The sequence below is a fragment of the Acartia tonsa genome, chromosome 8 (assembly GCF_053477335.1).
Source record: "Acartia tonsa isolate MP-2025a chromosome 8, ASM5347733v1, whole genome shotgun sequence".
In the NCBI taxonomy this organism is placed as follows: domain Eukaryota; kingdom Metazoa; phylum Arthropoda; class Copepoda; order Calanoida; family Acartiidae; genus Acartia; species Acartia tonsa.
In genome coordinates this window covers 38,430,343-38,457,222 of record NC_137267.1, presented here as the reverse complement: position 1 = coordinate 38,457,222, position 26,880 = coordinate 38,430,343, and the positions used below count along the sequence as shown (strand labels likewise).

The 26,880-nt window shown below is 37.8% G+C and overlaps 4 protein-coding genes across 4 annotated transcripts in view; 2 read left to right on the top strand and 2 right to left on the bottom strand.

Annotated features, from left to right (window-relative positions):
* Positions 1-7,642: 7,642 nt before the first annotated feature.
* LOC145325563 (solute carrier family 25 member 45-like) lies at positions 7,643-9,732 on the bottom strand. Its single transcript, XM_080168536.1, has 6 exons — positions 9,694-9,732; positions 9,234-9,307; positions 8,912-8,971; positions 8,446-8,525; positions 8,115-8,181; positions 7,643-7,771 (listed from the first exon to the last, which is right to left on the bottom strand). Exons 2-6 carry the CDS (start codon positions 9,250-9,252, stop codon positions 7,674-7,676), a joined length of 324 nt encoding a protein of 107 aa, XP_080024662.1. The 5' UTR covers positions 9,253-9,307; positions 9,694-9,732; the 3' UTR covers positions 7,643-7,673.
* A 349-nt stretch (positions 9,733-10,081) lies between these two features.
* Positions 10,082-13,298, bottom strand: LOC145326604 (solute carrier family 25 member 45-like). Its single transcript, XM_080169975.1, has 6 exons — positions 13,203-13,298; positions 12,379-12,464; positions 11,790-11,865; positions 11,239-11,331; positions 10,676-10,735; positions 10,082-10,179 (listed from the first exon to the last, which is right to left on the bottom strand). The coding sequence occupies exons 1-6, from the start codon at positions 13,252-13,254 to the stop codon at positions 10,082-10,084; spliced, it is 465 nt and encodes a 154-aa protein (XP_080026101.1). The 5' UTR covers positions 13,255-13,298.
* Positions 13,299-14,933: 1,635 nt separating this feature from the next.
* Positions 14,934-19,967, top strand: LOC145326908 (solute carrier family 33 member 2-like). Its single transcript, XM_080170353.1, has 14 exons — positions 14,934-15,098; positions 15,464-15,568; positions 15,698-15,758; positions 16,000-16,115; positions 16,363-16,434; positions 16,518-16,597; positions 16,720-16,807; positions 16,921-16,976; positions 17,055-17,140; positions 17,429-17,500; positions 17,648-17,858; positions 18,165-18,238; positions 18,378-18,430; positions 19,468-19,967. Exons 1-14 carry the CDS (start codon positions 15,036-15,038, stop codon positions 19,618-19,620), a joined length of 1,290 nt encoding a protein of 429 aa, XP_080026479.1. The 5' UTR covers positions 14,934-15,035; the 3' UTR covers positions 19,621-19,967.
* Positions 19,965-26,880, top strand: part of Polr3A (RNA polymerase III subunit A) — a 35,367-nt gene continuing 28,451 nt past the window's right edge. Inside the window, exons 1-11 of the mRNA XM_080170351.1 lie at positions 19,965-20,037; positions 20,506-20,589; positions 21,518-21,588; positions 21,995-22,069; positions 22,410-22,499; positions 22,837-22,937; positions 23,556-23,674; positions 24,264-24,395; positions 24,664-24,787; positions 26,294-26,397; positions 26,588-26,697. Coding sequence (XP_080026477.1) covers positions 20,020-20,037; positions 20,506-20,589; positions 21,518-21,588; positions 21,995-22,069; positions 22,410-22,499; positions 22,837-22,937; positions 23,556-23,674; positions 24,264-24,395; positions 24,664-24,787; positions 26,294-26,397; positions 26,588-26,697 — 1,028 coding nt within the window. The 5' untranslated portion in view covers positions 19,965-20,019. The remainder of the gene's footprint in view (positions 20,038-20,505; positions 20,590-21,517; positions 21,589-21,994; positions 22,070-22,409; positions 22,500-22,836; positions 22,938-23,555; positions 23,675-24,263; positions 24,396-24,663; positions 24,788-26,293; positions 26,398-26,587; positions 26,698-26,880) is intronic.

Below are 26,880 nucleotides of genomic sequence, written 5' to 3'. Positions count from 1 at the left end.
AACCTTCAATAAAGTGACAACTGAAATAGATGTTGATTATTATCTAGTGAATGCTAGAGAAGCGTAGCTTCTCTATAGTAAGGTGTCCACGTCTGTCACACTGCCGTAATCTAATTGAACTCCGGTGTCTGCCATTTATCCTCGGCGGATACCACAACTTTTGGTGACAGCTGTGTGAGATTACGGCAAACCACAAGTGTAGAGCAGACGCGCATCTGAGGCTAAGGTACTCCCAGCAGTGAAACTGGCAAAACTGACACAAGCAACCTGAATTACCCACCCTGGACAGCAAAGTCTAACTCTGCACCCGGCAGTTGTGGAAGCGAGACAGCAAAACCTGACGAAGAACCGCGAGAAGCGCCGACATCTAACGGAGAATTGAGCGCTCAAAGGGCTGAAACAGGCCTGCGGACCGGCTGAAACAAGCCAAATAAGTGTAAACGGCTGAAAATAGGCCAACTTTACTGCAAGAGATAGCAGGATCCGAACCAGTGGCGCTAGCAGGACGGGACATTCCCTGCCGCCATCAGCCGGATTTGGATCAGCGGCGCTAGCAGGACGGGACATTCCCTGCCGCCGATAGGCTGAAACACGCCACATAGCTGCGAGCTGCGAGCCAACATACGAGTGTAGTACACCAAAACAGAGAAAACTACGTCAACTCCAAGTATCCTGAGAGGCTACAACGCAGCCGCCCATCTAGAAAAACAGATATTATATCACATTTGCAGGGATTACCACCCTGGTGTGATGGCTAAACAATAGATTTATGAGCAAAGATTGGCAAACAAATTGTTGTGTTGTGATAAAACTAAAAATAGAACAGGCTTGGATTTATTGTGTATTGTGATAACAACTAAAAATAGAACAGGGTTGGTAAACAAATCTGTTATGTAATTGTGATAAGGACACAAATAGAAGCTAAATGTAATATAACAAAGCCCCTGATACACAATCTAATCACCTCAAGCCTACAGCACAACAACAATACACCCCTTATTCCAGAGGAAAGGGAGGAGCCCACTCTCCACTGAAGGAAATACAATCAAGGTGATATAATAGATAAGCCTAGGCTTAAGGAGAAAAGGCACCATTACCTCATCACACAGTTATTTCAAACCCACAGCACTCCCCCCTTCCTCACAGGGGGAACGGACGGATTTACCCCCGTCCCCTCACGCGCTTCCCCCCTCCTACCCACACTAACCTAAGTCCGTCTACGGTGTGGAGCTAGTGACCGGGAACACAGAGCGCCATTTACGGACAACGCAACGGAGTGCGGAAATATCATAAAATTCAACGGACAAGCGGACCAATGAGAGAGCGAGTTGAGGGATAAGTGCGCGTTTTACCCGTGTGCGCGGATTTGACGGTGCGTAAGCGCGTTGCAAGGACGGGAGATTTCACACACACACACACGCACCGGAGCGGAGCTACTCCATAGCATATAACAGGGATATTTTTAGAAAAATAAAGAATTCTAAGCTCCCTCCCCCTAGCCATAGTGTGATAGAGGAAAACCAAATCAGTTCTTGACAGCAGTTCAGACCCTCAACATCTATCTACCCCTACCAGCCTACTCTACCACCTCAGAATCCAACTAGTGATAAACACAGCTAAGCTATATTTTTGTAACTAAACTACCAACCTAGTGATAAAAACAGTGTTGGCTGTTAGGCTAGAAAGCCTCTAGTGACAAACCGTTTATTCTATTTACTTTATAACTTTGCGTCCCGCCGTTGAACCGTTGCCCCGATGGAACAGCCGCAAGCGCCAGGAGGTGACCAAGCCCCAGGATGGCTCCAGGATGACCCTCAGCCGGCTCCAGCCGAGTACCGCAAGCTGATGCTGAGTAACCTGCCAGAGTTTAGAGGACCGCCCAAGCAATCCTGGAGTTCACATATCCGCAGACTCGAGATGTCATGGGCGGCTTACCGCGTGCCACCCCATGACTCCCTCAACCGCCGCAACGCCCTTCTACTGTCACTGGTAGGGCAAGCGGCGGAAATGGCGTCCCATCTGTTTGGCGAGGCAGGCCAAGCCTTGACCTACGAACAGGTCAAGGCCGAGTGTGAAATGCTATTTCGTCCTGCTTTTGAATCCCAAACGCTTAAACAAGCGTTTAGGGATTACAAGCAACACTCGACAGAACCTATACAAGCGTACATATCAACTAAGTGTGCCTTGTATAGGGACGCCTACAGCCATGAGGATCTCGAGTTGTTGGTGGACGAATTAAATCGTGGAATTCGTAACGCCAATGTAAAACGCATCATGATGGGTCATGAAATTACGAGTGTACCTGAGTACACTCGTAAGGCCATGTTTACCGTCACCATGATTACCAAGCAACTGAAGGAAGGTGTGTGCTTAGTGGACTCGACCGACGGGCTGACTGGATCTGCCTGCATCCAGTTGCCCCAATATGACGAGTCGGAGCCAATGGAGATTGGCGCCTTGGCTCCGGGTCTCCACCAGATGGGGAGGGTCGCTCCAGATGACAAGGTTCCAGGTCGCTGCTTCCGCTGCCAGGGGAGAGGCCACAGAGCTCGAGACTGCCCGACGCCGATGGAAGTTAGCCTAGAGGAGAGACGCACCCAGCCACGCCGTGACCGTTCTGCCAAGTGCGAGCGTTGCCACTACGACGGTCACACGGCGGCCGAGTGCAGAGCTGACTGGGCCCAGGTAGCCAGCCGCAGGCTCACCGCCGACAAGGGTGCTCCTCCAGGGAAGCCCAGCAGAGTGGCCCACATGGAAGGGAGCGCGCCCCCAGCACCACCGCAGCAAGCAGCCGCCCCCAAAGCCGCGGACCGAGCCGATGGGATGCCGCAGTTTGGGACCGTTCCAGCTAGGATCAACGTACTGGGCGGCGCGGCTGAACCCAACCGGGTTGGCCTGGGCTTCAGTCTCAACCACCTGGGGCCTGAGCTGGTGCAACCCTACAACATCGCCGAGCCAGAAGTCCTGAGGCCCCAGCCTTTTAGCCTCAACATGATGGAGCCTGCCCGGCCGAGCCTACCCAGCAAGAGTGGAGGGGCGCTACCCAGCGTCACTGAGACGATGTACGGGGAGGCCCTGGCGGCCGCTGAACGAGAGAGGCAGGAGGCGCTAGCCAGCGCATCAACATCGATGTATGGGGGCGCCACCCGGCGCCGCCACCTGTGATGACTGGGGGGTGCTATCCAGCGCCTCCCACCTGGTGCCTGGGGCGACACCCGTCGCCGCCACCGAGATACCTGGATCCTGGAACGAGCCAGCCTCCAACCTGGTGCCTGGGGCGACAACCGTCGCCGCCACCGAGAGACCTGGATCCTGGAACGAGCCAGCAGTCCCAGAGGAAGGGGTGACACCCGTCACCCCCAGCCAGCCAGCGCCACCAGCCTGCAGGGAGAGCCCAACTACGTGCCATCCAGAGCCCCCTGCCAGCCGAAGGAATCCAACTACCCAGCAACCCCAGTCGAGCCAGGATAAGTTAAATTTGATAAATGTGTTGTATCCAAGCCATTGTAAAACCCCAGCCTTGCCTGTGCCCCCTGCACCAGAGGCTGGGGAGATTGAAATTTGGGAAAATAAGGACTTGCCTGTGCCACATGCACCTGAGTTCCTAGGGCAGGGGAGGGACGTGAGTAAGGGCGAGCCTGTGCCACACGCACTTCAGCCCCATGCCACTGGGCATGCCTTGGACCAGGGAAGGGACCACTTGGGGCTAGGGGAGCCGACACCCAGGCAAGTGCCAGTCGCCTGCCAGTCTGTCATTGGGGAGGGTATCGGGGTGCCCCGGCCACACAAAGATAACGCTCAATGGAAACTTGTATCTAGCCAGGAGCAGCCCAGCCGTGTCCAGCCCCAAGAAGCAGCCGTGACCCGAGCCGAAGATCCCCAGCCGCGTGTGCGAGGTAGATGGCTGCCTGGAAGCTTCTCTCACTGGTGGATGGTCCTGTGGGGCATCCTGCTGGCAGCCGTGTGGCCTACAACCAGCTACGTCCTGGTGGGATGGGACTGCGCCAACCCCACCCACGTCACAGCCTACAATAAGGAGAAGATGTGTAACACGGAACCCTTACACCAGGAGGTGCCCCTGGGCCATGAAGTACACGTCCTGCAGCAAGTCAAGGTGAGGGAAACAACTGGATACAGTTGCCAGCTCACTGTGTCCCAGTGGACATTCAGGTGTGGGGTATGGGGTCACCTCAAGGTGACCTCGGTCCCCACCCTCATGAGGCCAACCAAGATAGATCCAGAAACGTGCCGAGACCTGGCCAGGAACCGTGTCTACACGCTGCCAGGCAAGACCCAGCCACTGACGTTCCAACTGAACCATCCCCTGTTCTTCACCCTCGACATGGTGGGCGCCCTCGTCAACAGCCCCGAGGGGGTGGGTTGTGAGGGGGAGGACGTCCACTTCGAGGGCCAGCTGTACCGCAATGAATTAGTGCTCCAGGAGCGACGGCTGCTGGTTAAGGAAGAGACCTACGTAGTAGAGGATGGACGGGTGGAGTCCCAATCTGACCACCTGACCTTGGAATGTCCCCATTCAGAGCTGTCCTGCATCACTGGGGAAGCCACCTACGTGTGGGATCACCTGGGGAGAGATTGCCCCTTGAGGCTGATTCGCAGCCTCCAGCCCAGCCTAGTGATGGATGCGTTCCTGGTTGACCATCAGGCCCAGTTTTTCATCAACATGACCAACCCCACCTCAATAGTGAACTGCGACTTTGAGGCCCATGCCACCAACCACCCAGCATTGTTCGTGGCAGCTGACCCAGCCGCGGCAGCGCTACCCAGAGTATCGGCCAGGGATGTGGATGTTCCCCTGCAGGCCCAGATACATGCAGGTTATATTGGATTTACTCTGGAGACCCGCATGAAAAGCACAGCAGCAGAAGAAGTGGCGGCCAACTGCTGGAAGCTCCAGCAACTAGACCCGGCCCACCCGGTGCGCGTCCAGGGGAGCACGTTCTCGGTGCTGAGGGGAGATGTCCTGCTCCAGCTTACCTGCCAACGCAATAAATATGTTGTCCGTGAACACAAGGAGTGTTGGGACAAAGTGCCAGTAGAGCCCACAGGGTTTGTAGACGCCGTGACACGAGTGTACAGCGGCCACGCCACCAAGATTCCCTGCTCCTCCACCTACCCCCTGACTGTGCACGCGGAGGAAGGCTGGATAGAGTTAACCCCCGCTCCTAAGAAGAGGCCACCCCCGCTGGATACGCCTAGGCAGCTGTTGACAGAACCCTTGGATGACTTCAGTTCAGGGGGTTTGTATTCGCAGGCCGAGTTGAACGACTGGCAGCAGCTGCTGGCGTTCCCAGCATATAAGAGCGCCATGCTGACCGGCCTGTCCTATGGGTCATGCGTTCAGCAAGGCAGCTGTTCGGCCACAGGCGACCATGGGATAGTGTCCTACAACATCGACCGACTGGCGGAGGAAGGAGAGGCCGCCCTGGATGTCTGGGCTGGGTTCAGACAAGCTATCCACGAGTGGGGAGATGGCGCAGCCATATTGTGTCTGCTGTTGTTGATCCTCAAACTGCTGGGGGACCTAACCATCATTTCCCTGGCAGCAGCACAGGGAGGCGTCCGAGCGGCCTTGAATGCGGTGTCACAAGTGTTCCTGTACCATCCAGCTTTGTATAGGAAGGCCCTGGCTAGAGCCAGGCTCACCCATGCCAAGTCCCGGGACTTTTCAGTAGACTGGGATGCCATACCCATCGGCCGGGAAGCAGCCAAGGAAATGGTGTCCATGCAATCAACCGATAGCGGGCATGACCGCCCAGGTAGGCCAGGACCGCCCTCTGGCCGACCCCGCGGCCCCACGGGAGGGCAGGCCGCTGCCCAGACGGTCAACTTGGCAGCCAGTGCCCCAGCCGCGGCCAACAACAACCAGCATGCCCCACTGCTGACTGTCCCAGCAGCAACTGTGCCACCTGCCAACCTGACACCTGCCGGCGTTGAACAACGTGTCCAACCAAAGCCAGCCTCTGCCTTCTACCCCACGTTGGGAGCCCACCAACCCTGAGAAACACTCACCACTAGGATTCCATTGAATCATTATCGCTTGTATATATATATTAGCCCTAAGGAAGCGGGCCGAAGGCCTCAACCACTGTCGGAAGTCTGGTAGGGAATCCTCTCCCAGCCTTCCGAGGGGAGAGTTGTGGTATTCGGCAACCGTGAGCCATGCATATGGCACCCCTGACCGGGGTTCGGTGGAGGGTCAATGGCCCTCCCCCGAGTCCTGGGGAAGGGGTCTGACGACCCCCTCCCTATGCCTAGAATTAATGATTGAATCTGTCATGTTTTATTATGGTTAACTGTATTCTTAATTCCCCCCACCCTTTCCAGGGATGGGGGATCATTATTGCCCAAACTGACTATTGTGTATGTATTATAATGCTTTTATGTTATGATTATTTATTCCTATCCATGTAGTTATTGTTTGTTGTATATAGCTTTAGTATCCTTTAAACCTTCAATAAAGTGACAACTGAAATAGATGTTGATTATCTATTATCTAGTGAATGCTAGAGAAGCGTAGCTTCTCTATAGTAAGGTGTCCACGTCTGTCACACTGCCGTAATCTAATTGAACTCCGGTGTCTGCCATTTATCCTCGGCGGATACCACAATTTCACCTAAAAGAAAGTCAACAATTTTAATAATTGCTTCAATCAGAGAGAGAAGGAGGGCAAAATGGACTGTTTATTACACTAGTCCCCAAAGTTTTACAGTATATAACGTTTTCTTATTGGTTGGCTTTACAACGTTTGGAGACTTTTTCTAAATTTTCATTTGTCGTCGTTTTAAGTTGAGTGTTAAAATGTTTCAACCACTTATTTTAATCTATAGAAGAGGTAATTCTATGTGTCATCATTGGGGATGAACATCATTTTATCGGCCATTGTCTTACCCCTTTAGATCCCTCGGTTTAACAAAGTTTAAATGAAACTTTGACACCCTTTTCAAATAGGTGATGATTTATCATTAAAGTTATAACAAAGTGTGGCTTAAAATCAACAAAATAAATAACTGCGAAACAAGTAAATAAGTATGTCAGTTTAATAAAGAGTTATAACCAGACAACTACCTGGATCCCCCTGTTGGGAAATCTTTTTCATCTGCTAGCAAATTGTTTTCTGCTAATTGGGTGTGATAATATTCCCGACGATATTGTTTGATTTTGAAAGACCAACTTGAAAGTCGGCACAGGGTCCTCGGGATGGGGACATACAGTTATTTAACTCTTCCCCATCTATTGTTTCACTCTTATCTTGTAATATTCACAACAAATATAAAAAATCATAAAAATGTAATAAACCCACACTTTTTTGACAAGGCGTTTAAAACAGTTTTCTTTACCAAATATGTCCCTCGTGTTCGTTGCAAACTACCTACAGATGAAAAATGTGTCCTTATTGAAAAAGTTTTCAAGGTGGATAAAGTGCCTAGAAAACAAAATAAGAAGGGGATGGGTGTTAGATTTCGTTCTTTAGCTTCAGATTAGATTATATTAGGTAGAGGGTAGCCCCGCGGGGTTAGGCCACCTCAGGTATAGGTCCGGCAGGGGTAAGGTTTTAAGAAAATAAATTTTTATTATACAAACTTTTTATTTTATTTATTAAACATATTTATATTCATACTTAAAACATAACAGTAGGAAAGGGTAACACAAAATTACGAATAACGATTATTACAAAATTTCATACAATATTCATATCCAAGAAATGTTGCACCGTTCAGAGGAAATGCGCGCAGTGACATCAGAATAAAACCTAAATAAAAATTATATCTCTCTCATAAATGTAATAAATATAGATGTTTTATGACCCAGACAACTACCTAGCACTTTTTTGAGGGAACTTTTTTCGTCTGCTAGCAAGATGCTCTTTTGTAGCAACTTGGCTGTGTTAATATTTACGACGTTATTTGCTGATATTCAATGAACCAACTGAAAGTCGGCATAGGGTTCACAGGGTGGGGAAATACAGTTATTTAACCCATCCACATCTATTGTTTTACTCTAATATATAGGGGCATAGCTGCTAATATAATGAAAAAGGTTGATTCAATGTTTTTTTTACATTAGTCTAAAAAACTTTATTATCATAAAGTTACCTCTTCCAAATACTCTAATACCATGTTCTCCATAAAGTTTTCTTGCACATTCTAACATTCCTCTATACTAAAATGAAAGTGCTTTTTTTCTTTTTAATAGATCTTTATACATAACAAAGTATATTTGTATACATGTATAGTTTACTTAGGATTATGACGGTCCCTTAGAGTGCTTTAACTCCCCGCAGGGGCTAAAAACAAGTATTTCTAAAGTTAAGAATAGGAGATTTTTTTGGTTCAATGTTTACATCTTTTTTCACAAATTTATAAGTATTTCAAACCAAGTTTCAAATTAATCTGATAGAATGGCTTTGACGGAAAAATGTTTTACCTTTGGTTTGCTGGCATCGTCTGCTTGGATCCTGGATTTTATAACATCCAGGTAGATAATTGCTTGCCAAGAGAATAATCCTAGATTTTTAAAAATATTTCTCAAACATATCCTCTAACAAATGTGGATATTGATCTGCAAATGAGAAAAGGTGTGAATATAAGGAAATATGTTTGGATAATATTGGCGAATGAAGAAATCGTGGATATTAAAGTACAATTAAGCGTAATTATGTCTCAGGTAAATTCTAAAATGTATATACTACAATCGCAGCAGCAGAATTCAAAAATGAGAAATGTTCGGGCATCCGACAGTCCTTTAACCTGTAAAAATTATGCACTGTAAAAAATTATATATTCCAGGTAGGCGAAAGGACTTTTGGGAGCAATAATTTTATCTTTTTATATCCTGTTTTTATGCATCTATTTGATTGAATCATCCTTGCTATTTAAAAATGGATAAGAACCTGCTAAACCACCAGCTGTAAACATTTCTAAAGCTGTGTTATCTTCTTTTCTAGGCATATCTATCTAAATTATTAATGTAATCATTTTAATAAATTTTTATGCTAGTAGCGGATACGCCCATTGAGGCCTCTAAACACTTTGGAGGTGGAGTCGACCTTCCACTTTTAATTGAATTTAAAATTAAATTATTTTAAAGGGCATTTTTGCTTAGTGTGATTTCTCTTGGGAAGGTTGTAATACACTCCCAAAAAATAATTATAATCTAAGTCAAATTCATTTATAAAAAAATCATGGTTGGTATTTGTATTTTGAAATATTGACCTGTTTTGTAGGATTTCATAGTATCCAGTGACCACTGATAGATTAGAAAGTACAGGCCTGATGCTTTTATATCTCTAAAAATATAAATATTATGCCAATTCCTAAAAAAAATTCTAGGCTAGCCTAGCAGTAAGGTTTTCCTTGGAAGTATATAGATATAAAGAAATATGTAAGACTTAGGAAAAACTAGATACTAGACTAGAAAATTTTTTTTAACGGATTTTGTCAAAAACTTTAATAAGGAGCGTGCAAATGTCCAAATACTTCAATGAATAACTGAAATTTTGTTCTTATATTGCTTAAAGTCCAAATTGAAGAAAATATTTTGGAGACAATAGTTTTAGAGGTCTTTGGAGTCTCACAAAGACAATTTTGAATAGGTAGAAAAGTAGAAAAATATATCCTTTTTTTCCCAAAAGACATAAAAATTATTAAACATGTAAGTTATGTTTTTGCTCACCTAAAAGCTTGTGGCACTAACCCTCTGTAACATCCTTTGCAAAAATGGGCTTGTCAAATTTCTGACATTTTATCTTAACTTAACATTATACTAGGATGTTTGTACACTATGGTGAAAATTTGATTTACTTAACCGGTAATCAACATAGATATTAAAAGAAATTCCGTTTTTATCTGTATGACTTATAACTGTGTGAGGTTCCAACCACTGTGACTGTGGTAGCCTAACCCTGCCTATCTATGTACATAATATAACCTTAACTTTCCTAGGCTAAGGTCACATTTAGCACTAGAACCCCCCCCCCCCCCCACCCCAATCTTCTCTTATATTCAATTCATTATTAAGAGAAGGGGGCTCTGTGCTCAACCAGGCACTTTTAGGAAAACTACTAGTTAATGTGAATAATATAGACAAGCCCAGTTCCTTTGATTCCCTCTGCTTGATAAATCTTTTTCAGACAATCAAACGGTCCCTTGTAGGTTTCTCCTAAAAACAAAGATAGCAACATCCATAAAAGTAAAGCTCTGAAATCAAATGGTAAAACAACGGAAAATGAACACTTTAGAATGTCAAAACTTAATAAGCAGAATATTAATAAACATTATTTTACATAAACTTGTTACAAAATTATTTAAATACAGGATTCTGTTTCAGGACATAATTACATTCTGGGACTTTGTTTTAGAGATGCTGTCAGTATTGGTGCAAAAAATATGACGTAACAAAAAAAATTAGCCAATGAGAGGCCGTTATTGACCAATGGTAAAATTTATAGTGGACTCTCATTGGCTAATTTTTTTTGTTACGTCATATTTTTGCACCAATACTCACAGCATCTGTTTTAGAGATGCTTCGCTTCAAACCACAGAACTAAGTAATATAAAAATCAGGGCTTATGCAAGACTGAGGCGCGGCTGCCGAGCCCAGAATATGATATTCTTTCATTCTATAAATGTTAATGTGAATTTCCAATTAATTTTACCGGAAGAAACTTGTAGTTTAACTTTGATAACATCAACAGGTACTGCTAAAACCAGCTGGCCTGAAAAAATGCGCGAAATAACTTTAATTATACATATCAGCGTGGCGTATCTATGATAATAGTTGGTACGTCACAAGCTTACTGAAACAGGAGCAATCAGGAATTTGGAATTTTAAGCTTGATAGACTATTTTGGTCAGTATGAATTTTGGCCAACTCCCTCCCAAGAGAGTACACTACCAGAAAAAAATGATCCCCCCAGAAAATTTCTTTTTTCCCTTCCAGTACCCCTAGAGGCCTCTAGGGGCGTAGTCGCTAGCAAAGTATAAACATTAGAGTAAAACACTAGAGGGAGAAAGGGTTAAATAATTTTATCTCCCCATCGCAATCGTCTTGTGCAACCTTTCTATTGGGTCACTGAAAATCAACCAATGGTATCGCTTATATTACTCAGCCAAGTAGACGAAAATGATTTAGAAGCAGACGAAAGGGGTCTTTGAAAATGAAGGGGGGTAGTTGTCTGTATATACATCTATACTATAGATCTGTTGTATAAACTATTACCTGCCCCTCCTATACAGCCAGCTAGGAAAATGTTCCTATAGGATGGTTTTCCATCTGTGGGCTCTAATTTTCCTAGAGCAGTGCCATATACTCCTTTATAAGAAAACAAGAACGGTTGGTTATACCGAAATATTTTAAAAATAGGACAAAATTATGTTTAAAATTATTGAATATTTTTGGATTATAATAAATTTTTTTTTAAAGTTTAAAGGGGTGCTTTCACATATCCTTATAAATGTACCACCAAAACCATCCCTTCCCCATTAATTAAAATTTTTGAAGTACAAAAATATTCAAGACCCTGCGGAGGCCTCTATCCCAACAGGATGGTATCCCTGCAGGGCTATAATAACCCTTATCTAACCTATATAAGCATTAGAAAGTTTCTTTTAAAATTATGTTTGGTGTCCACATGCGATATTAGTTAACTAATTTCAACTACATAGGGCTGATTGAGTATCAAATTATTAGGGTTTGCTGTTTATTTTCATCATTTGATTTTCAGAACTTCTTTTGTAAAAAGCTGTTAGTTCGACGAATAAAATATTTACCAAAGAATAAAGAGTTGATAGCTCCAGTTGAAAATAGAGGATAGGAAAGACCTCGGAAAAATGTCTTCATTCCATTCTAGTAAAAATTAAAATTTAAACATTACACCTCTTGTTGTTATAGATACCACTCTCAAATAATATAAATATTCAAATTACATGTCTTTTTATTAGTGATGCTTCTATACAATTCTAAATGTCTATCCAAGTGGCCAAGCTACGTTAAAAAAGAAACATTATTTTCTCGGCTACTATCTAAGATATATGTCTGATGATTTATGACTATAACTACTCTATGACTCACTTTGTAAGTCTCTCAAGTTACAATCAAGATGGGAATTCTAGGGAAAGAGTGCATTTTAAAATCAGATCTACAGCTTACTCTATCTATCATTTGTTTGTGTCGTGGTACTTTTTTATTATACATAAAGAAAATCAAGAAACCTTTAGAAAATAAGGTTCAAGTCTTTTAAACATACACGACAGTCAGACGTAGAAATGATTTATACTTATTAGCTTCGCTAGTTAAGGATGTTGTCATCCTTGTTAATCTCTTTTAAATAGAATCACACACAAAAAAATATTTTTTTACCTGTTTTAAACAGTCTTTTGTAGTAAGAAGTATGCTGGAATAACCAAAAGCTTGTTGGCGAACTTTTAAGGTGTCAAATGGGTGTCCTATAAACATAAACTACAGGGTTAAGTAAACCAATATTTTTAACGTCTGATGTTTTAAATTATTGAGATACATTTTAATAACTAAGCACAAAAATCATTGAATGGACAAACAGACAAAGTTCAGTTCTCATTACAATGAAAAAAAAGCTTGACCCACAAAAATATAGATTAGATGAGCATATGTCATAGGAGTCTTTGCTATCAGCTATCTATCATTAATAGCAGCTGAGAAAATCACATTTCCCCCATAGTGTTACGGACTGGCTGATGGTCTGACACACAAAGGGAATTATCCAGTAGCTTCGCTACTAAAATTCCATGGTAATGACGCAGTATTGGGATGAGATATGAACCTATCATCTGCCTAACGAACTCAGTATTGAACACAATAGAAGAAAGGGTTATAAAGGAGAGCATTTAACAAAAGCAAAACAAAGAACAATAGTGAAATGGAAAACACATTTATTTCATTTTTCATAAGAAGTACATTGAATTACTGGGATCTAAGGGGACATTGACCGTTAAATTGATGTACATCCTCAATGATGATACACTAAATTAACCTTGTGTAGATTACAATTAGTGGTAGAAATGTTTGGACACTTAGCTAAATGAACCAACCAATCAAAATTTAAGTCCACACAGTTGTTAAGCCAATGAATAGGAAAGCGCTATTATAAAACTTTTGGGACTATGTAATAAACAGCCCAATAACCCAGCTCTCCCTAATTAAAATACCTAAAAGAAGTCCACAACATCCACCAAACCATCCAGATATAAAATCACACATTTTCTCACAAGGAAAGTTGGGAAATATAAGAAAGTATTTACATATATTTAATTATATCAAAAGTACCAAGCTTATTAAATTGTATCTGTAATAATGATAAATAAGATGTGATACTTATCTTAAATAAGATAAAACTAAATGATAAAAGAATAAGGATGACATCATCCATAAAAGCACATAAATCCGTTAGAGGCAGTTTCCCTTAAATTGTTATTCAAGCCCTCTCCCCCCCCCCCCTTGTTTTAAAATAAATTGAAAATAAGTATTAGAGTAGTTTTTTTCTAGTGTTAATTTAGGCTAAGTTAGCTTGGGTTAAATAAGGTACAGGATAGCCCTACAGGGAGAATTATATATAAAATTTAAATTCTTTGTTTGTTAACTATTGTTATCTAATCTATCAAAATCACAGCAAAATTTCGTTATCTTGAAAAAAGTGGCTAGAGAGTTGCGCATAAACCGCATATTTACAAACTAAGCTGCGTCTTATTGGTGCCAGAGGCGCGACTGCCGAGCCCTGTAAAATACGAAGAATTTGCTTTTGTCTAATTTGATTGTATTACTTGTTTTGATTTCACCCATAGCCTCTAGCGGCTTCGCCCTATGTGGAAGTACGGGAGGAGAAATTAATATCCTATGGATGGTTAAAAACCTCAATTTGACTAAAGACTGTCTTTGACAAATACAAAACTTTCCTGAAACTGTGAATCGATCGATTCAATTGTTACGATATCTAAGATATATTATCATATACAGATAAGTAGTAAGATAATTACTGAGCCGATAGAGTTCTACATATAAGTAATGCTTCATATAGTCACAAGGGGGGTTTTAGGGAATTTAATTTTATATCTAAGTCTTGGGATAATTTTAGGCTATTTTTGTTATCTTGCCTACAGAATACAGATCCCCTAGATGATAGGGGCGCATCGGCTAGTTATACACATAAACAAACACATCGCATAACTTAATAGGATGGTAAATTCACTGTCTTTTTAAATATATTTACTGCTAGAGTTGACTTAGAAACATTAAAAGTTTCACTAAATCTGAAGTGGTTAAAAAGTCAGATGATTTTTTTAACCAGTTACCATTTATATGTATGTACTATTTTAGTTTAAATATATAGGACAGTAAAATACAGGTTTTAATAATTAAATTTTATATAATTCTATTTGTTTAAAAACACATTTATTTATCTTCTCACTTTTTTAAAACAAAATTGTATTTTTTAATATAGTATTTCATAGTTTGTTCTAAGCTTTTGTTCAAGCAATGAAAATAGTAATATTTAATGTGAAATATAAGAATATTCTAATTTGCTTTAAAAATCTCTGATTAATTCAATATGTTCATGTTATATATACGTATTAATAAGATATCATAGTTTCGTTATTTGACTTTTTTATTATTCATTTCTTATATTATTTCTAATTCAAAATAAAAATCTAATATGAAATTTACGAAGACGACATTATTATACATTGGAAAGTTTCGCGGCGTACGCGCTTCAACTGTAAACACGTTGATATTTCATCACAATTTTGAATTGTTTAGTCTATTTTACTTATGTTTTTGCTATATTTTTATGATTTAGTTATGTTAATAGAGACTGCGTCCCTAGAGAAGAAGGATACTGGCTATCCCTTCAATTTAATTTTGAAAATTAATTCTGTTTTATGATTATAAGCTTAAGGTTTTTTTTCAGAAATGGGGAAGTCTGTTTGATTTTATTTTGATGGTAGACAAATAATTATGAATTGACAGATATAAAATTAGACAAAATGTCAACCCCAATTTCTTATTTTAGTAGACTCGGAACCCTTTGTCTATTATATTTCGTACAGGTACATATTATTATACATTTTGTTCTAGAATTAATAAAATAAATTTCTAACATTCAATACTCAAATTTACCGAATAATTATAAATGTAGGTACTATTTATTCCTTATTTAAAGTAGTATTGATGTCTAGTTTGTCCGTTAAGATCCAGCTAACCACTGAACAAATTGATTTACAATTTCATTTTAGAGCCGAAAGCATATAATAGACATATCGGGGAAGAATTAAGTTTATTTAATTTTTAATTAAAGTTTTGGGATGTTTTTTACGCTAATATTCTGCCTTCTCTAGATGCAAGCCCTTGATAACTAATACAAATATTTACTCTAGTGTATTGTAGTAGTTTTTATTTATGATTGTTTTTAAAGGGAGCTCCTTACGGATTTCAAACATCATGTCTACCTTTAATATTAAGAAAACAAGGTCTAACCTACAGTCAACTAGGTGCTTTAAAACTGCTGTTCATTCCTTGGGTAAGTATTCTAATGATTTTTTTGTGAAACAAACGTTATTTCTATGAATACCTATTGTAAATTATATAAAAAATATATTATAATTAATAAATATTGTATAATTTATTGATATTTTAAATCTGTATACAGGTTTGCAAACCCTTTTATGCTCCAATTATGGAAGGATATAAATCAGATTTATGGTGGCTAGGTAAGAACTTTTTCATTTTTTGAGAAAGATGAAAAATGCAGTATTCAAGTATTTACCCAGAAAAAATATATGGAAAATTAAAAAAAAATATGGGGAAAAAATAAGAAATATGGATAAATGACTGTGTTTTACCAGCAAATTGTTTCATCTAGCTATGTAGATTTTTATTTTTATATTATTTTGTTTCTATCTATCTATCGGCATTTTTTAGAAATTTTTCTTATCTTTTTATTTTTTCTAGTTGTAAGTATGTCGACAATGGCTGTGACCTGTTTAGCTGCGTCCCTAGTTGATAACCTTCCTCTTGTAGCTTTATCTGTTACGCTTTTTATACTGAATTTATCTTCTGCTACGCAGGTAGGTAATGTTTTTTTTATGCCCTCACATAAAGAACTGATTAAGTTCTCCCTTATTGAGAAACTTCACATAGGCCCGGTTTTTAGGCTGGTTATTTTTAGATTTAAGCCTTGGGATGGGTTTAGGCTAATTTTTAGCACCCTTCTAAGTTCTTAGTCCTTATATGCTAATAATAAAGTAATAAATTAAAGTAATAATAATATAACATTTCCTAATTTCAACTACAATCTAAAACGTTCTGTTTTAGGATATTACGGTAGATAGTGTAGCAATCAAAATATTAAATCCATCAGAACTCGGTATTGGAAATACTATTCAGGTTTATTTGATTGTTTTCTATGCTCCTAAACAACCAATATTCCTTATATTTTGACTTATTAAGTTTAGTATTGCGTAATTTAGGTAGTTGCGTATAAGTTAGGAGCTGTATGCGTAGGAGGTTCTTTGTTATGGATTGCTGAATCAATGGGTAATTCATATATGTAAGTAATCCTTTGTTTGATTTTTGATATTCATTGAAAATTAATTAAACAACCAGATATTACAAGTGCATTTTTGTGTTCTACTAATGATTAAAAACAATAATTTAAATGCTTTTTTTTAGGTGGACAGTTTTTAGTATGTTGTATCTTATGGCGTCTTTTATGGTTTTGACACTTGACATTATTCCACCTAAACAACCAAAAGCCAAGGTAAGTTCTAAATTAAATATTATACCTATGAATTATGAAGAGACATTTGAAAATAACAATTTTTATATCAGTATTCTTCTTTTATTTATATTTAAAATTAACTTTTCTAATAGGATGAAACGTTATCATTCTTCATGTTAATTAAGAATAATATTGGCAAAATCTTAAGGTTACGATTATTTATAAAATTTTGATTGATTTTTATTAAATCTTTAGAAATTTAAGAAGATTCTTTCTTTCATTACAGGGTTAAGAACACGACATGGATGATTTGTTTTCTTTTATTGTATAAGCTTTGTGAGAGAGGAGAAGGTGTTTTTCCAATTTATCTAGGTAGGTACTTAATAATATTATTTAATAATCACAATTTTTTTTATCATTATTTTGTTAATCCTGATATTAATAATGTACGGGTTTGCTTTTATCTTGACTTTTCTTACTAGCGAAGCTTCGCTATAACTTAACTTTGTTCACTCTATAGAGAAAATATGAATACTTAGCTGAAATGGCTAATTTGTCTAAGATTCCATTGATAAATGAGAATCTACTCTCTAACTCACTGCATCCGTCGGTCAGTCTGTAATTACTTTAAAGTGTTTTGTAAATTTGTTTTTATTTAAGTGGATAAGAAGATTCCTCTACAAACGTTGGCATTTTGGAATGGAGTTGTTCGTTCCTCTGCATCTATACTAGGTAATACTTATAAATGTACTAGTGGCTATAGTGTAGGATAGAATCTTTCTTAAAGTTTGTCTAGCTTCAGATAGATTCAATTAAGATTTTTTTAAAACTTCTATTTTTTGGAGGCTGGTTTTCTATTTTGAATCAATATTTTTTTAGGATCTGCAATTAGTGGCTCCTTATTATCATCTAGCACTAGAAGATGGACACCAAAGATTGTTCTTGTAATAGTTGCATCATTGAGAACAATTGTTCTGTTATCCATGACAGTTCTTATTAGTCATTGGGGTCAGGAGCCTGTAGATTTGGTTCAAATGGAAGAAAGTTATTTGGCGAAGGATAATTTCTTCTTCTATGCCTCAATGTTTAGGTAATTATTCTTTGTTAGTTATAACTTTTATTATCATTCTTTATTATTTACTATCGGCCACTAGGGGGGGAGTCTATCACCAATCTCAGTTTTAGTTTTGAAAGAAAAAATACAAAAAAAATTTGTGAAGGGGGAATTTCTTTTCTACAACTGTTTTTTCTTTGGAGGGTGGTGGTATCCACCACCACAATATTTATAAACTTTCCCTTGACCTATGAGAAGCTAGGTACATTATAAAGGAGAACTTCCTTCGATACAGACAGACAGACACAGGTTCTTAGGATTTATACCTATTTAATTTTGTAGTTATTGTGTTGGAAATTTTTGTGCCGGTGCGTTGACAACTGCTGCTTTTACTTATATGATGAATTTGTCTCAAGGTAATCATTAAAAAGTGAACATTTAATATTTGTTAAACATAAGTTTTAAAAGAGTAAATTTTTAAAAGAACTAAATTGGATGTTATCATATTAGTGTTATTTGGAAGTATTTTTTTTCATACAATTTTATTTAATTTAGATGCACCGGCAGAAATTCAATCAACGCATTATTCGCTTCTATCAACAGTTGAGGTATTAACCCATTTCAGATTAAAATTTATGTTCAAAATATTCCACCAATGTTTTTAATTTAAGTGAAGGGGGGGGGGGCCCGGGGGGGGGGGCTATGGGAAATTTAAACCCCTGTAAATATGGTTGTATTTAATAATTAAAATGAGTTAACGATTATTCCAAAGGGATAGTTCTACGAAGTGTATTTAAAGAGTTAAGGTACTTAGAGTAGTGAACTTTTATATGTCTTAGTAGAATATATTAGGCATTGGATAGATATGATTATATGTTAAAGAATTTTTAACATTGACCAGACCAAACTTTTTTTATTTGACAATATCTAATAAAGTTTAAGTGATTTGTCACATAAATTACATGAGAATGGTCTATTTTTTTTCCAAATATGTATAGCCAAAACACCAATATCAGAGAATCTTTTTCCACATATTTCACAAGAGTTACAAAAAAATTGAACAGGGGTTCCCCTTGGGACAAGTTACTTAGAAAACATAAAAAATAACGTCCGGTTCATTATAGGACAGGTTTTAAAGAGATTCTTTTTAAAAAAAAATAAAGAAAACCGTCCGGTTTACTTACAATATACACATTATCTCACGCGTAAATACCAACTAACCATACAACATATATATATAGGTCAATGTTAAAATTCTTTATCACAATCATATCTATCCAATGCCTAATATATTCTACTAAGACATATAAAAAGATCACTACCCTAAGTACTATACTAAATATTTTATTGGTCATTCTTTGTTGTTATGTGTATTTTGTTGCATAAAAAGTTTGAAGTTCTATTAACTAGTAAATGCTATCTAAAGTTGTATTTATGACAAAAAAAAGTTTTTGCCATATATAACATGCAACGAAGTTGAAAATAAAAATGAAAAACTCTTTTTTTTTAAGGAAAATCCCTGGTCAAATCTTTTAATTTTAATCAATAACTTTATATTATGCACTACTACGTTATTTAAAATAGAAAAAACTTACAGTTCACTATTTTTTTTTAAATGCACTTAGTGAAACTATCCCTTTTGTAGGTCTTTGGAAAGTTGGCATTTGCTTCGGTAGCTGGATATTTCATTGATTCTCTGGGACTTATGGTTATGTATTCAGTTTTTACATTATTAGCAGCCCTTACACTGCCTATCCTTTATTTTATTCCTGATAAACAAATAGTAAAGTCAGATTAATATTTTATATGTCTTTTTGTAATCAATGCATTTTAAATGGCTGTGTGTTTTAATGTTGATTTCTGTGATAACTGCTTAATCTTATAGTAAGTCAATTATGATTTTTGGATGAAGTTAAAATACAATAGAATGTGTTTCAGGCAATTCATATGTTCGATAATCCAAATACAGTGCTTAAAGAGGCATTTTAATAGCCATTCCAGATTATCTATAGGCTTTCTAATGTCGTTTTTATAGGCTGCTTGTTATAATCAAACATTTTTATAACTCGTTATTAAATGTTGTCTATGAAAATATATTCTTTCGAATACCATCTATTTCGAATTCGTAAAATTTGCATTTTCAGATGTAAATAATGAATTAGTTTGTAAATAGATGAAAACCTAGAGAGGCGAGAAAATGAAGGAGCAGTATAGGAATGGTTTTCATGTCAAATAAATAAAGAATCCGCTGACATCTGTAGGAAATTAGATTCTGCCAGCAGAGTTGGTTTCCAGCGGTGTGTAGCAATAGCTTAAAAATAAAGTTAATTCCTAATAGGTTCTTGAGACACTTTACCTTTCTTCCAAAAAAAAACTTTCAAAGAGTCCATACCTACCCCTTAATCCTTTTTTTTATTTGTGATACTAGATTTTAGTTGTACATCAGTATTCTTATTTTACCCCTGCGAGTTTTATAATATTAATACTATCGATTGCGCCCCTAACCTATAGGAATAGCTGAAACACCTACATTAAGCTTTCCTAAAATAGAGACCATATTCGAGTTGGAAGTCAACAAAATCTTAAGACAAAAAACTCTTACTACTTTACGCTATAGGATTTCGATTTCAACTCAAAAATTTCGAAGATTTTCTTATATTTATATGACAACCACTAAATCAGGGAGGCCGATACCTCCACTAAGATCTCTCATGTCTATTTTGGCATGCAGAGTGCGGCTGAGATTCAGAATTGTGCTCACATTCAGGTAAAAAAAATCCGCGGCTTCAGCAAAAGATGGAATGAGCCTCCTAGATTGTATGGGTTGGGGAGGGTGGTATACGATTGGCATCATACGGGAGACATTAGAAATAGTAAAAAGTACCTACTTACTAATGGTTTCATTTGTATGACATTTCAAGTAGGGTTGTGCCGGATATCCGGCCATTTTCAATATCCAGCCGAATATCAGATATCGAAACTATGCGGACACCGGATATCCGGCTTATTTCTGATGCTGGATATCCGTTAATTTTCAGGATATCCGGTGTTGGCCAGATATCCGGCGTTAGAAATCAGCCGGATATCCGGTATCCAATCAAAAAAGTATCCGGCCCAACCCTAATTTCAAGTTAGGGTATTGGTTAGCTACTTAGCCGAAGTTCGTGCAATCAAGGTGTTGTTTGTTCGCAGACTTTGGTTTAGTACCTAGTGTTTATGATCAATATTTTTTTTGTCTAATTCTAATGACATTGTAACATACTAGCGGCTTCGCCCCTAGCCTCTAGGGGCTTTGCCCCAAGAGGTATAATTACATCTTCTATTACTTACCCAGCAGAACGGATCGCAAATTTTCACACCTACCCAGCAGGAAAACATTTTCTCGATTAAATAACGAATTCGCAAAATTCGTAAAAAAAAATAGCGATTAAATTACGAATTTGCAAAATTCGTAAAAAAAAAATGGGGGGGAGGATTTTTTTGTTTTTGGGGGGTTGGGGGTGTCCCACCCCCCAAGAAAATAGCTTAAAACCACCGCAGGACCAATAGGTATATACCCTGAAGAGTAGAATTCGATCGGTTCAGTGGTTACCGAGATCTTAAGCTTCAGACGGACGGACAGACAGACAGACATCAAGCTACTTTGTATTATAGATGTGTGTTTTGAATATTCATATAGTTTAATTTTTGTCTAGGTTGTTGCTAAAAATCTGTACAACCAGGACACAGGAAGAACTCCTGTTCAATATGGAGCACTTGACAATAGGTAAAATATTTTTTTTGTCAAGGTAGGTTTGAGGACATAGCAAAATAAATGTTTTGTATATACAAAATGGGGATTATATTAAAACATCATTATTCTAGTAAAATATCAAAACTGTTGCTTTTTATATTTTTTTCATTTCCCGCGGCTAATAAATGTAAAATTATAGGATAAATTCTAGTTTTCTTGGCCCAAACGGACAAAGTTTCGGGTCAATATAGCATGAATTAATCCTTTTTTTTCATTGTACTATTTGCGAAAAATTCTTTTGAATATGATAGGTATAATACCTAATTAATTGGTATGGCTAATTTCGACTAATATTCATACATAATTTTAAAGTCTGGTTATTTGTTCATCTAATATATATTTTTATATTGATTTGATTTTGATAATTAATTTCTTATAGAATGGGAACCAGTCAGAAAGATTTGAACTGTCAGACATGCGGCAAGGGACTTTCGGACTGTCTAGGTCATTTCGGGTAAGAATTTATCACCATAAATACAAGTACGTCGTATGATAACATTATTTAAAGTTAATTACTTTTCACACATTTCATCAGTTTTTTTTACATAGAAATAGTTACCTAGGTAGGTATTAAGTAAAGTTTTAAGTGGAATAGAATATACAAATACATACCCCTAGTAAAATATCTGAAAGCCTGACTAGGGAGTTCTTCTTATTAAAGCTAAACTGTATCAGACTGAAGAGGGTGCCAAGTTCACCGAACTATATTTCTAAATATATTTGTAAATTAAAAGGACTTTAGTTTCACTCCAGTGATTTTATCACCTTGTATTTAAAATCATTTTTTTTAATAGGTACGTAAACTTGGAGCTTCCTGTATATCACGTTGGCTACTTCAGAGCAATCATTCAAGTTTTACAAAGCATTTGTAAAACTTGTAGCAGGTTAGAATTTTCTTGTTATAATTTCAAAAGTGATTTTCTCGACTGTTATTGAAGATAGAAAACGTCTTACAATGACAGCCTCAAAACAACTTTTGTCGTCTGTCTGTTTGTTGATCTCTTTTTATATAAGCTTTTCTCCTTATGAGCCGTTATTATTAAGTTTTTGTTGACTTTTGTGTTATTTAGTGCTAAGATAAACTTTTTGACAAAAAAATGCAAATCTATGATGTCTAATTTTGAAAATAATATCGCCAATCTTCTTTCAAATCAGAAAGTAATAAATTCTAGTTAAACTTTAAGTACCCTTAAATTATATTGTTCTTAATATTTTCTTTAGAATTTTGTTAAATCCAACAGACGTAGTAGCATTCAGAGAGAAACTGAAGAACCCAAACATGCCCTACCTCAGCAAGAAGGCAATGAAAAAGAAGTTATTAGGTATGTCATTTAATTTGTATTATATGATAAACCAAAATACCCCCATGTGGGTGAATATAATTGGTGGTAAAGTTTCGACACAGTACATTTAGTACAGTCCAATCAATATTTATTATCACTCCAAAATTGTTTTTGCAAACGAATTGTATGACTAGATGCGGGTAAAATTGGCAGTCCAATGTGCCCTCCTTCCCTAGGGGTGAGGCACTTATTGTAGATATATCGTAATCAAAGTATAGAAAACACGCTAAAACATTACGGATAGATAAATGCAATTGATGGGAATGACAAAGCCAAATAAAAATGAATATTTGTATCTAACTGTAGACCTCCAATTATTGATATTTGTCGCATAGTTTTCATTTATTACTATCAAATGAATGGGTGGATTACGAGATTTCTACAGTGATCACCCCCACATTCCCCCCATAATATTAAAAATAGGTTTAACATTTCTATTTTAAACGTAAGTGATAGAAATTTAACTTATCATAAACAATCTTTTTAATCACCTAATTATCCAAGTAGTAAAATATATTTGTCTCTCGAAGACAAAGTCCCTTGATGCTAGGGATGAAGCAAAAAGTATAAAGTATTAACCTAAATCTTTAATTATAGAAAAGATGAAAAAGATAACCAAATGTTTTCACTGCCACGAGTTGAATGGAGTTGTGAAGAAATGTGGCCTTCTCAAGATATCACATGAAAAATACAGATCTGTCAAGAAATCTTCTGATGTAACTTTTATAACTATTCGTAGTGTCACGTCTCAAACTGTGCTATACTCAAGACTTGATAAAATATTATATGCGTTAGTAAGACTAGAACTACTTGCCAAGCTCCTTAGTACTTTCAGATAAAAGTTCGTGTATCAAAGGGTTGTCTGTTTGTAGGATGTTGGTTAGGTTAATATTCATGGGTGTTTTTCCATCTTAAGGTAGAAGGCATTTTAGTTAGGAATTTGAAATCATTAAGGCAAACGATATTCCTTATGGTTTACTCAAGTAGGACACCTGCCATTTTAAGGTAATGGTTAGGTAATAAGGGGTAAGCCCCAATTAGGAATGAAGGTCTAAATCATCTATTAGATAACAAGATGTGCGAAGCCAATACCTAAAATTATTCTTGGCTTTTTAAGTATTTATAGTTTTATCTCACCCTCTACCTATTAATAAAAATAGTTTAGTCAAGACCAGAAACAAGGATATATATAAGGAATCCTTATTAAGGATATAACAAGCAATAATTTTTTCTTAAATATTTGGTTGTCAGTTCTTTAAATAGTCTGAAATGGGCTAAATTAAAACAAGGCACCTTTTATTTTAGGTATTAGAGGAAAAGTTAGCTGAATATGACGAATTGCGGGAATCTAATACTGAGGTGGAGGGAATGCTTGGCTCTGCCCTCATCCACATCTTTAATCCCCTGGAGGTTCTTAATCTCTTCCAGAATATCCAGGTAAACAATACTTTTTCTTAAAAATCCGTACTTTCTACCTAGTGACCTTATTGTTCTTGGTTTATTTTGCATTTTTAAGCATAGCGAGCTTTGATCTTTGTTACCAATTTAAAAGTTTGTGTGCCTTTGTGTCTTTCCTTATGATGCCTGTTTAAGGGATTGGCCTGTTTTTGGCACCTCTTATCCTTCTTTCATTTTTACCTGAAAGGGTAGTTAACTTATTTTTTTAAAAATTGCACATGTCATGATAATTACTAATCTTGCTTAGGATGAGGATTTGCCATACCTATTAATGGACAAAAGTAGCAGCACCCCGGTAGACATGATTGTGACCCGGGTAGCTGTACCACCCCTCTGTATTAGGCCCAGTGTTGTTAGTGATCTAAAATCAGGTATAGATAATATAGTAGCACCTCTGTAGACATAATTAAGACCAGGGTAGCTGTACCACCTTTCTGTATTAGACACAGTGTTGTTAGTGATCTAAAATCAGGTATAGATAATATAGTAGCACCTCTGTAGACATGATTATTACCAGGGTAGCTGTACCACCTTTCTGTATTAGACACAGTGTTGTTAGTGATCTAAAATCAGGTATAGATAATGTTGTAGCATCTTTGTAGACATGAATATTACCAGGGTAGCTGTACCACCTTTCTGTATTAGACACAGTGTTGTTAGTGATCTAAAATCAGGTATAGATAATATAGTAGCACCTCTGTAGACATGATTATTACCAGGGTAGCTGTACCACCTTTCTGTATTAGACATAGTGTTGTTAGTGATCTAAAATCAGGTATAGATAATGTAGTAGCATCCTGTAGACATGATTGTGACCAGGGTAGCTGTACCACCCCTCTTTTTTAGACCCAGTGTTGTTAGTGATCTAAAATCAGGTATAGATAATGTAGTAGCACCCTGTAGACATGATTGTGACCAGGCCAGGGTAGATGTACCACCCCTCTGTATTGGACCTAGTGTTGTTAGTGACCTAAAATCAGGTATAAATAATGTAGTAGCACTCTGTAGACCTGATTTTTACCAGGGTAGCTGTACCACCTTTTTGTATTAGACCTAGTATCAAGATAGTTTGCGTAGGGATTGGAATCCGTCAAATTTTTGGGCCGGATTCCGGATTCTGAAGGAATCCGTCAAAAAAAGTGACGGATTCTTGCGGATTCCGGATTCTTATTTTTGGCGGATTCCGGATTCGGATTCCGGATTCTAGTGATTATTTTAAAAGGCCGTCCGTCACAGAGGGATAGCTTTTTTCGTTAATTTATCACTATGTTACTTGGTTGAAGCCTTGATTTGTTTAAAGTGTTGACTTCCAGCATAACTAAAACATTTACATCACATTAGTAATTATTAAAATTTGTTATGTAGAAAAAAATTTAAGTGCTACATATATCCTAAAAATGTGCTTGGTATTTTCTAACGGGAGTCTGTATATTTTGATGTCATGTGATCACTGTACAGCCAATTAGAGAACTTAGTTGATGGTAAGTGGATTACACTTCATCATGTGATCGTTGGCTGTCCAATCTGAGGTCTTGGAATTAAATAACTCATCACGTGATCGCTGGCCTGACAATGAGAGCTCTGTGTTATCAGCTGGTATATCAACTTTGTGGCTTATGTGGGAAGAAATGGGGGGGGGGGTGGGGGGGAAGGTGGTGTGTTGGGGGGTGGGGGTGATCATTGCCTTCAAAAAGAGGGAGTTGTAAGAAAAAACTCAAGACGGTAATTTTAGCCTACCAATTTAGAATCCGGAATCCGCTATAAAAAAACGGATTCCGGATCCGAATTCGGATTCCAAAATTGGCCGAAAATTGGGCGGATTCCGGATTCCCATCACTATTAGTAACATAAATTAAAGAAGTCATATATATTTTTAGGCACAAACGAAGACGACGTAACCATGAAAATCACAGAGATAGTCTTTCTAAATGATGTTATTGTCAAGCACAGAGAATCTGGCGTCTCTATGAAAATGTTACAGGTTTTAGATTGAGTTATTTATAGCTTAGCTGTTTTATAATTAGGGTATGTCTGTTCGACCGCCACTTCGTTCGTCCGCAATATAAATGTATGAGGATGAAATAACGCGTCAAATAAAGGGCAACTTCCCCTTGGTTGTGCCAAACACTCAATCCTATATTTTTTTTTTACTATTAACCCTCTTATTCTAGGATGATTGGGACTACTTGCAGCTGCAGTGTGCCCTCCATATCAACTCACAGCTCTCTGGTATACCAGCAGATAAAGCACCAAAGAAGTTTACTCGTGGCTTTGTTCAACGGTATGTCTCGTTCTTAATTATTTTTTATTTCATATTCTAAAGAAAAACGGAATTAATTTCGTGGCAGACAACGATAAAATTTTGGCTTTTTGGGTGGGTGGGAATTGTCTAAAAATGAAATGTTTTTTTGATATTTAGTTTTTCTAATTAAGGAAACTTTAAACGTTAAAATTTTAAATCATG

Excerpts from the sequence above, each read along its gene's own strand:
- LOC145326604 (XM_080169975.1), bottom strand. The coding sequence starts at position 13,254 with ATGTGTGATTTTATATCTGGATGGTTTGGTGGATGTTGTGGACTTCTT. Across the intron at positions 11,866-12,378 it reads CAAAAGACTGTTTAAAACAG|AATGGAATGAAGACATTTTT; the intron begins GTAAAAAAATAT and ends AATTTTTACTAG. Across the intron at positions 11,332-11,789 it reads TATCAACTCTTTATTCTTTG|GAGTATATGGCACTGCTCTA; the intron begins GTAAATATTTTA and ends TTTCTTATAAAG.
- LOC145326908 (XM_080170353.1), top strand. The coding sequence starts at position 15,036 with ATGTCAACCCCAATTTCTTATTTTAGTAGACTCGGAACCCTTTGTCTA. Across the intron at positions 16,808-16,920 it reads CTAAACAACCAAAAGCCAAG|GATGAAACGTTATCATTCTT; the intron begins GTAAGTTCTAAA and ends CTTTTCTAATAG. Across the intron at positions 18,431-19,467 it reads CGCTTCTATCAACAGTTGAG|GTCTTTGGAAAGTTGGCATT; the intron begins GTATTAACCCAT and ends TCCCTTTTGTAG.
- LOC145325563 (XM_080168536.1), bottom strand. Across the intron at positions 8,182-8,445 it reads ACGATGCCAGCAAACCAAAG|TATAGAGGAATGTTAGAATG; the intron begins GTAAAACATTTT and ends CTTTCATTTTAG. Across the intron at positions 7,772-8,114 it reads TATTAGAGTATTTGGAAGAG|GTTTTATTCTGATGTCACTG; the intron begins GTAACTTTATGA and ends ATTTTTATTTAG.